The sequence below is a fragment of the Triturus cristatus genome, chromosome 5_1 (genome assembly GCF_964204655.1).
Source record: "Triturus cristatus chromosome 5_1, aTriCri1.1, whole genome shotgun sequence".
Taxonomy (NCBI): Eukaryota; Metazoa; Chordata; class Amphibia; order Caudata; family Salamandridae; genus Triturus; species Triturus cristatus.
The window spans coordinates 467,126,474-467,136,460 of record NC_140587.1 but is presented as its reverse complement, the minus strand read 5'-3'; the positions used below and the strand labels follow the sequence as shown (position 1 = coordinate 467,136,460).

Below are 9,987 nucleotides of genomic sequence, written 5' to 3'. Positions count from 1 at the left end.
AAAGTGAAATATTACAAATACGCATATGTTGGATTTCTATCGTTTAGTCTCATCGTATTCTTTTTTTAAAAGATACCGCTATTTTTATGAAACCAGTGTGGTGTCCATTTGTGGTGTTATCACTGTATTACTGGGAGTGGGGTTGCAAATACTTTAGACATTGCCTTGGAGATAAGCCTGGCTGCTCATGCCAAGCTACCAGGGGGTGAGCAGGGGTTATCTAAGCGTGTGTCCCTCCTTACCATGACTAGAAGCAAGGGTCCCTATTTGGACTAAGGTACCTACCTCAGCCAACTAGAGACCCCCAGTTCTACCACAGTTCAATCTTAGTTTGACAAATTATGCAACTGTTAAAGAAGCAAAGTGATTTCACCACATTAATAGTGATAAGCTACAGAGGAAAGGAGGATTTTGGACATTGCAATTTAGCCCTGCTGGTTTTGTTGGTTGCTCCCAGTTTCAGTACTAGCTCACAAATCGAATTACTGTAACACGACTGAGAGCAGAATTATTTTTCTTCAATGTATATTTGTCAAACTGAGTAAATGCTGTTAAACTCTGCATCCCTATTGTGTGCTTTGCTTATTGATGTCAGTGACATATTTTAGCCTATTTGATTTGTTGTTATTTTAGTTGGTTGTATTCTATGCAGAGATGAAAAAAGTCCCTATTTTTCCATGCTGTAAACCATACAGTCTTGAAGAAGGGGAACAGTCCCCTCTAGGGCTAGCCAAACTTTGCGGCAATAATTGCACCATTATATTGAGGCAGCACACAGTGCTAGTTCTCATGATTTAGGCCACGCCCAAAACTGGATTGGCCACACCTCTTTGGGAGGTTTGCCACGAGCATCCCCCCGTTTTTTAGCCCGCTTAAAGCCCTAGAAGGAAGTAACTTGGCAGCTGATTTATTTTCAAAGTCGAACTGCATTACCTGCGGCAGCACACCGAATAGGACATGGTACAGGTCCTTACATACCATATGAGACATCCTCCTCGGGCTGCATTGTGTGCCCAGTGCAACCTTCCTTAGACTACTCAATCCTGCTTGCTACTGCATCCTTCTAAATATATAAAGATGCTCACGACAGTATCCCACATGTAGCCACAAATCCGGTCCACCACCACAAAACCGGCCCACAAACAGCCTCAAAACTAGCCCAGACAAGGACCTGTCCATCTGACACTGCCAGATTGGCACATTGCCAGTCCGAGCCTCTGATAATTAATCTCACATGCAAATGAATGCACATTGTTGAGAGTTACAGGTGCCACAACCGTCACCCATTGCTTTCGCAAGGACATTAGCAGTACTGACAGTTAACACTTGCGTATCCTAATAACTATGCATACATAGGTGTACAGATATGTTTTAATGTAAATGCACGAATTTGCATAGGATGATGTTTCTGGTATAGCATACATATTGCTCAAGTCAGTGTTTTGTTAAGATATTTTATTTTTAATGGCTGCTCTTTGGCAGCAAGCAGCAGGCATTAGGAGCCTGCGTTGCCAGGCAAACTTGATATATTATACGGTAGTCTTAAACCGCGATACTGATAAATTCGACTCTGAGACTGGCGCTGTGAGACGACTCTGAGCTGCGGGGAATGGATGAGGGGGAGTCTGAGGGAGGGGGCGAGTACCAGGCAGTAAGATAATCATGTTGGGGAGAGATTCAGCGAAGCTGACAGGCTGTGGCGCTGTCGGGAGACACTAACAGCAAGGAGCTGAGAGCAAGTCATCCGGGGCAGAGACAGCATCCAACCAAGCGTGTGTAACAGCTCTGTACATCCACGCGCCGCCAGCCAGCAGCGCAGTTCTCTTAACTCTGGGTCAGACGCAGGGTCTGCTCGCGCTCAGGCACCGCCAGGTCCGCGCTTTCTGCTTCCGAAGGGCCTGCGTGGATCCCCCGATGTCTTCATCCTCCACAACCAATTCTTCGGAGGAGCTCAGCTCGGCTCTGCACATGACGAAGGGCATGTCCATCTTCCTTGATGTGAGTAAAAGTTTCATTCCACAGAAATGACGAACATTGCTGCAGAACACGTTACCTACCTGTATGCGTTGTGTTTTATACTCAGAGGCTGTTCTCTCTATCCTTGTGTGTGTTACCTCGCACCAGTCCGCTGTTCGTTTCAAATAAAACGCACGGTGTGAGGAATGAAACTTGACAGCAGGTCATAGGAAAGAGGCAAATCAGATGGTGATGATTCGGTGACTTGAAATGGCACCCGGGAGACGCATAATGTAGAATAGATGCAGAAGGAACGCTAGTATACGAGGATTTCCATATAGCTCTGATTCTACTGAACTCGGCGAGGAAACATGGGCGTGCGACTGGTACAGTTACTTGGATTCCCATGTGTGTTTTAAGACTATGCATATATTATACACAGTAGAGCCCACACAACCAATTAATAGCTTTGCTGAACATGAGTTTATTGCAAAGCCGTAGCCAGCAATGATTAGAATACCTTTGCAAGTTTGTGGGGTATGAGTTTTAAACATTTTATTTTCTGTAATTTGGGGATACAGTTCCCTTTTATGTTGGCATGTGGGCACAACGCCCATCTCTGTGCAAGCGGGCAGCTTTAATGCTGAAAGGCTGAGCATCTCTTGGGACATGCTCTCCTCCAGTGCCAGCGCAGCGCATCCAGTGGCTGTGAGAGCTGTGGCTGCGCCTGTGAGCGAGGCTACCTGATGGGGGCGAGTTCACTGCATCTGTAAATGCCACCACTGCAGGTGTTCAAGGACCGGGGCTGATGCTATCACCATTCTCCTGAAGTCAATGACAAATACCGCAGCGGCAGATTCTACAGCGGGGAGCCCTGTGCAAGAAGAAAAACATTTTATTTAATCCGATTTTTGTGAACTTCAATGAAACTAGTTTCAACACCCAGGCTGATATTGTGGTTTGTGTTTGAATTGCAGCAATACCTGCAGGGTTGTGTCACTTGCATTGCTGTCCGGAATAATGCATTTTTAAGAAGGGAGAGAGGGGACAAGATATGAAGCCTTCTTTGGAAGTTATTAACCGCGCAACCAAGATTGTACATTCTTTACAAATTAGGGGCAGTCTTTGGTACCTCCAGTGACAACAAGCATTGGTAGAGTCAATCAGTTTGACCTGTTGTGGTATATAGTATTTGTGTATTGATTTTATAGCTGTTTAGTCTTCATCTATTTTAATAAGTAGAGTTCCAAAATAATAATTGATATATTGTACACTTATTTAGTACTTTTATCCGAAGCGTTTAATGTAAAATATTCATTGGACAATTAAAATTTATAGGACATATAGGTTAATAATTATAGGGAAATTATAATGATAGAATTATTATCATTTAGTCAGAATGCCTGCTCATTTTTCCGATCTCGGAAGGATGAGAGGATGAGTCAACCTTGCCAAGATTCAACTTTATGATCTGCCGACCAGACACGTCAAGAGCAAAAGCTGAAATCACTGAGCTATTTTACAAACCTGATGATTTGTCCACAGTTCTAAAATAGTAAACGCAGCTTTGCAACAAGCCAGTCCTCAAATTATTTTCACAGCTCTTCTTGTTAAAGTAGCCAATAGTTACACAAGATAATTATTTTTTCTTTAGAATCAAATATACAATGACCCGCTTATAATTCCCTTCGCATACTTGCAAAGAGAAAACCACACCGCCTCCACATCTGAGAAGCTTAAAAAACCCATTAACTGACACCTTAAGGCATAAGGCTTGACAATTGCAACACATGCTTCTTTTATAGGGTAAATCATTAGCGCACTGAGTATGAGGCTGGTGGTTGTTTTGTAAGACTTAGGGCCTTATTTCCACCCGTGAAGAATTGTATGTGTGCAGCGATTCCGGACAGACTGAATTTTTGAAACTGTCTGGAGTCTCTCTCTTTTTTTTTTTTTACACATTTTTTACTGAGCAGAGCATTGAGAACATGATATACATATTGCAATCAGAGCAAGCATAAAAAACATTTTAACATTGATATGATAGCTTCTTCTATAGCAGATAGTTAATATAAAATCGGTAATAGTTACAATATAGCAATGTGCAAAAAGTGCAATAGAAAAAAGTGCTATTGCCTTTTGTACTTATCTGCTGAATAGCAATATACAAGTGTTGGACTACTTAACAAGAGTGGTTCCAATTCATCCAAACCGTACCAAAAAAATAAATACTATGACATGTAAACTATTATCAAAGGCGAACAATGTTATCGTTCCTTAGATTTAGTTATTTAAAAACTTCCAATTTTTTGTAAATTTCCTGGTAGCTCCCACCCATCTTGCATAAGCTTTTTCAAAATCCCGTGTCCTTTTCATTTTATTAAACCATTTCGCATGGGTAGGAAGATCCCTAGATTTCCAATTTTGAAGAATTAGAGAACGAGCTACAGTACAAGAAATACAGAGAAAAACTGCCTCGGCCTCAGTTCAAATCAAATCAAAACTTTCTTTATTCGACCTCCCGAAGAAAGGTCATAAAAGATACATGTGCAAATACAGCAATATAAAAGCAAAATTACTAAAAAAACAATTTTACTTGATTTAAAAATACAATAAACGAAATATTACACAGCAATTTCATCGCAAGTTTAAAATGGCAGATAAGTAAAAAACAACTGGGAACAAATATATAAGATCAGCCTAAGTTTGGTCTATGCCTCATGATAAATTTTAAGAAGTTTAATACAATATGAGTCAGACTCTCGCCCTCCAGTAATTGTAGGAAGAGTAGTGCTGGGCGGCAAGTTCTAAAGCCCTCCCTCTTTAAGACTGGGATAAGAAGTTTTCTCCGATGTTCCTCGTAAAATTTACAAAAGAGAATGGTATGAATAGTAGATTGGGAGGAACTCCCGTCACAGGGGCAGGGCAATAAGATTTTCACCCAGGTACTTCCCAGCGGGAAAAGAACTAGCCGGTGAAAAAGGTTCAGCCTAAACCTGACCAATAAGAACAATTCATATGATGTTAATCTTAAGGTTAGGTATGGCTGAATACCAAATGTAGACTGAACTATTAGACTATGTCTGACCGATTCTTTCATAATCTCTGAAGTTAATCGTAACTCTTCTAGATGGTCAGAGCAAAGGTTATGAAAGGACTTCCGAGAAATCTTGGAGATCGAGATAGGGTCAGCATAGTATTCTGGTAGCCCCAGATCCGTTAAAAAATGTTTAATGTAAACCAACCACTTAGATTCATGCACATTATCGAGGGCTAAACAGTCTTGAATAATTTTTTGAGTAAAAACTGCTTTTTCCGATGACCAAATTCGGTGCCACAATAGCAACGGTTGGATTCTCGCCAGGTCAGTAATATAAGGGAGGCCCAATTCTAGGTGGGAAGAATAATTTGCCGCGGAGGGTGGTAGAGCAAGCAGATATCTCAGAAAGGTGTTTTCTACTGCCTGAATGGGGCCCACTGCTGCGTGGCCCCAGACTCCCGCTCCATATAATGCCACCGATATACATTTAGCTTTATAGATTTTAATCATTTCGACCGGTGGTTTTCTTCCTAACTTCCTAGAGAAATTTACGAGTGCATTTGTCGTTCTCATAAATTGAAGTTTCCTAACCTCCACTGCCTGCTTCCAACTTAATTTGTGGTCCATCATGACACCTAAGTAAGGGTATTTATCAGTGGTCAGTATTTTTTCATTTTTCAGGAATATGGATTTAGCTTTAGTTACTCCTTTTTTGCCTGCTTTCATGACAAAGGTTTTCCCTATGTTAATTTTTAGATCTAGCTTTGCCATAAAGGATGCATATTTGTTTAGGGCCCTTTGAAGTTCGTTTGGAGTACGGGCCAGTATTACAGCGTCATCGGCGTACAAGAGAGCTGGTATGGGGCGATTGGCTGCCATGGGGAGGTCACGGGCTTCGTTCAACATCTCCTCCTCTAAACCATTCGTGTAGAGAGTGAAGAGGAATGGAGCCAGAACGCAGCCTTGTCTAACGCCCCTCTCCACGCCAAATGGCGCTGTAAGTTCTCCTCCGGTTCCAAACCTTACCCTGGCTGTAGCGTTACTATAGAGTTCCCTCACAAAAGTGACTATGGTTTGATCCAGCCCCAAATCAAGCAGGATAGTCCATAGTTTTGAGTGACTCACACAGTCGAATGCTGCCGATAAATCGACATAGACCATGAAGAGCGCTCCAGCCTTTATATTTACATATTTGTCGATCAATAACGAGAGATTTAGGGCTTGATCTATTGTCCCCATACCTTCTCGAAACCCAAATTGCAAATCGGACAGGATGTTATTTTCCTCTGCCCACTCCTGCATACGGTCAAGAATTATCCTACCCATCATTTTCCCTGTGGAATCTAAAAGGGAAATTGGTCGATAACAAGATACTGAGCTCCTGTCCCCTTTCTTGAAGATTGGGACCAATATAGACTTCTTCCATGACTCGGGTATTCCAACGATACACAGCGAATTTAATACCCTAGTTAGGAAGGGAATCCACAGATCGGCATGGATTTTGAAGAAGTCTATTGGTACTCCATCAGGACCTGGAGCCTTCCCTTTCTTACAAGCATTTAATGCCCGTGTAACCTGGTCTAAAGAGATGATCAAGTGTTTAGGAGATAAGACCAATTGGTCATGAGAGCTGCTTTCGTCGATAGGGATTGGTTGCTGGCCAGACATGAAAATCTTAGAAAAGTGCTCTATCCAATTCTTTTCGTCAATAGCCACCTCCATTCTTGGAGAACAATCGCTTTCCGACAAGAATGGAGATTTCACAACTTTCCAAAAATCTGCGCTATTTTTACTAGAGCAACTATCATGCAGCTGGTCCCAGAGCTGCCTTTTTAGCTCTAGTTTCCTTAGTTTAGTGGCGGATTTATAAGCCCTTCTCAGATCTGAAATCTCGATGGAATCCCTTACCGTTTTATGCAGCGCTAATTTTAATCTAGAGTAAGCTGCCGTGCAGGAGTGATTGAACCAGCCCTGCTTGGTCCCTGGGCGTTTCTTCTTTTTTACTGTAAGGGCTTTATTGATTGACTGCATCACATTGTTGAAGTTAGTGATGACATCAGCGTCTGAGGTGTTTACATCCAGACAATTGATAATGGATGAATAAGCTTCAGTTATCACAGTATTAATAATTTCATTTGGATCAACCATATCCCATTTAAGAGAATAGCCATTAACTGTAGCTAGGACTAGAGCGTTTTCGTCCAAAAGGCTTGCGATTTTAACATCGGGCCTATCCAAAAGAGAGAGGCTGATACTAAGAGGATAGTGGTCGCCCAGGACAATCTGATGGGTACGAAAAATAGCGTCCCTGGTTGATGCACCATTGGACATTAGTATATAGTCGATGGTGGAATTGCATCCTCTCCCGTGAAAGGTTGGGGCCATATTCAAAATAGGGTTAGCAAAGTTATTGGCAATTACCAGATCTAATTTAAACAAAATTTCATTAAAAGTATTACCAAGAGTAGAATGTATAAAATGAGAGATGGGATGATCGAACTCGTCGGTTAAACCGCATGTGACTTGATTTACGGGACTACAAGGGTACAAATTAAAATCACCTCCCCATATGATGGTAGGCTCCTTAATTGATTTCTGTATTGTGGATACTATCAAGGAGCAGATATTATTAATTACTTCCACTGCATCCAGGTCAGGAAGATTATTATAGAGATTTACCAATAAAATTGTGTCCTTTGAATTAACTTTGAGACTGAGGAATTGAAAATTTGGATCAAGCTTAACAACCCCAATCTCGTGAATCTTAATCAAGTTTGATATGTAGATCGTAAGTCCACCCTTTGCCCTACCAGATTGGGAAGATTGGGCGGGTGAAAAATAGGTTTTAAACCCATCTAGATGAATTGCTGTGGTTAACCATGTTTCCTGCAAACACAGGATATTAAAATTTGAAATAAAATTGGTCCAAACATCGTTCCCCGTGTTAAGACGTTGCCCTGCTATATTCAAGAATGCAATCTCTAATTTAGATTTAGGGGGGTCCTGCACAGTCATTATTAGAGGGGTTGTTGGTAATAGGAGCGATCCTTGCTTCTTGTTCAGCGACTGAAAGTCCAGGCCTATTACTTTGTCTAGCGATTTTCCATTTAAAGGGGAAACCAAGTTTAAAACCGGAGGGACATTATCACTGCTCTTTTTGGCCCTAAAACCCAGATCATGGGGAATTCTAGTAGGTTCTCGGGTGGGAAGTCAATCCACTTCCTCTAAGCCCCTAAGAGGGAGAAAACGATTAGAAGTAGGAATGTAAAATCTTGGGCCCCCTGATTCCAATCGTTGGTAAAAAGTAGACGGGGTTTTTTTTGTTGCTAAGGCCTGGGGATAAAAATAAGTGAGATCGAAAGTTTTGATAGCACTTTGGGTTAAATAATCAAACCAGTTTGTTATGTGCCTAGTGGCTCTTTGGTCTCTAAAATTAATTACGATCACGTCTCCCTCAATGTCCTTTGGACGTGAGCCTACCCAACCAAGTCTTCTAACATTCAGGATTTCGCCGTCAATATGAGAAGGTAAAGGTCTGTTTTGCCCTAACCAATAAATGACCTTATTCTTTAGATCGTGATAACCCTCTTTTTTCCCCAGTTGTAAAATAGGAACACCTGCCAATATTACAGCATATGGGGCCGCTTCTGGGGGGAGATCTATGTGTTGATGGTTTATGCCATCGGAGTTTGCCAATGGATCGGTAACATGAGTAGTACGAAAAGAGGAGTCAGACCCGGTTACTTGAGAAATAGCAGGTATCTGGCCAGGTGGTAAGTATGTTTTGTTTCTCCTACTAGTTAGCTCTGCATCTGGACCTGATAGATGAAGAGGGTGTTTTTCGACCTCGATCCCTGATTGTACATCTCCCTTTGGTAAAGATGGTTTGGGAAAACCGGGAGTTTTTAAGGAGGCTAATCTTTCAGACGAGATGTCCTTAAGTAAGTCAGTGTTATTTTTGAGCATTTTCTCTATGGAGCCGAGTTGGTTAAAAACTCCTTTTAACCTCTCTTGGAATGGAAGAAGAAGGGATTTTATGAGTTGCTCCAAATGGCCCAATAGTTCAACTGTTAAAGAGTCAAAATTGTCAGAAGTTGGCTGAATCGTCGTGGATGATAGGTTTGTAACAGACGAAGATGAGTCAATAATTTCTTGATTCTCAACAGGTGAAGTGTTGGTACTGACAGGAATGATAGTTTTATTTTTCGTTTTCCCTCCCCTCTTTCTTTTCTTTAATGGCGGAGCTGCAATAGAAGGTCCCTTAGATTTAGCTTTAAGTTTGTGTTTGGGAACCGATGTACTGACATTAGGTGGAAGGGTTGAGGGTGAATTGCGAGTAGATAATGAAGAATCTACAGGGAGATTTAAATCTAACGTACACGGAGTTGAACCACAGTCTTTCGAAATGTTAGTTATCAAAGGGGGGACAAGTGAAGCCGGGGGCGGTGAGATGGCCGTCTGGATGAGGCCGATTGAGGAGCGTTTGTTCTGTAGGAGCTCCAATGATAGGCGTCGTTCTACCATAACAATCTCCTTTTCCAGTACTGACGCGGCCCTTGTAATAAAATTGTCCAATGTACCCCGTACTGAGCCACCCAACAATGAGGATCTTCTCTGTGGGGTTCTCGATGGCATGGTTAAATAGTGGTTAATATTTTATGTAATACGGGCCAGGAAAGAGAAAATGACTAAAACGTACAAGGAAAATGGGCAAGATGAGAATATACAGTGTAACGGTAATTCAACTCACGAACAGATGGTCATATCGGGTGCACGCAGGTCAATGTTACCAGTTAGGGAGTGGGCCCAGCCCTGCCTCCTCCTGCCCCGGACGGCCACAGATGGCCCGCCCTTTGCCCGGGCTTAGCCCACGCGCGGTCCCGCGACGCGGGGGCTGTTAGTCAGTTTTATGCGCCTCCTGGCGCGGAAATCTGGTTCGGCGGCTCTCCTGCCGCAAGAGGTGCCGGGAAATGTAGTTTTCGGTCTCCCCA

The 9,987-nt window shown here is 42.3% G+C and overlaps 1 protein-coding gene across 1 annotated transcript in view; it reads left to right on the top strand.

Annotated features, from left to right (window-relative positions):
* The first annotated feature begins 1,669 nt into the window (after positions 1-1,669).
* NECAB1 (N-terminal EF-hand calcium binding protein 1) overlaps positions 1,670-9,987 on the top strand; it is a 1,647,431-nt gene continuing 1,639,113 nt past the window's right edge. Inside the window, exon 1 of the mRNA XM_085605303.1 lies at positions 1,670-1,998. Within this exon, the coding sequence (XP_085461429.1) occupies positions 1,915-1,998 (84 nt within the window). The 5' untranslated portion in view covers positions 1,670-1,914. The remainder of the gene's footprint in view (positions 1,999-9,987) is intronic.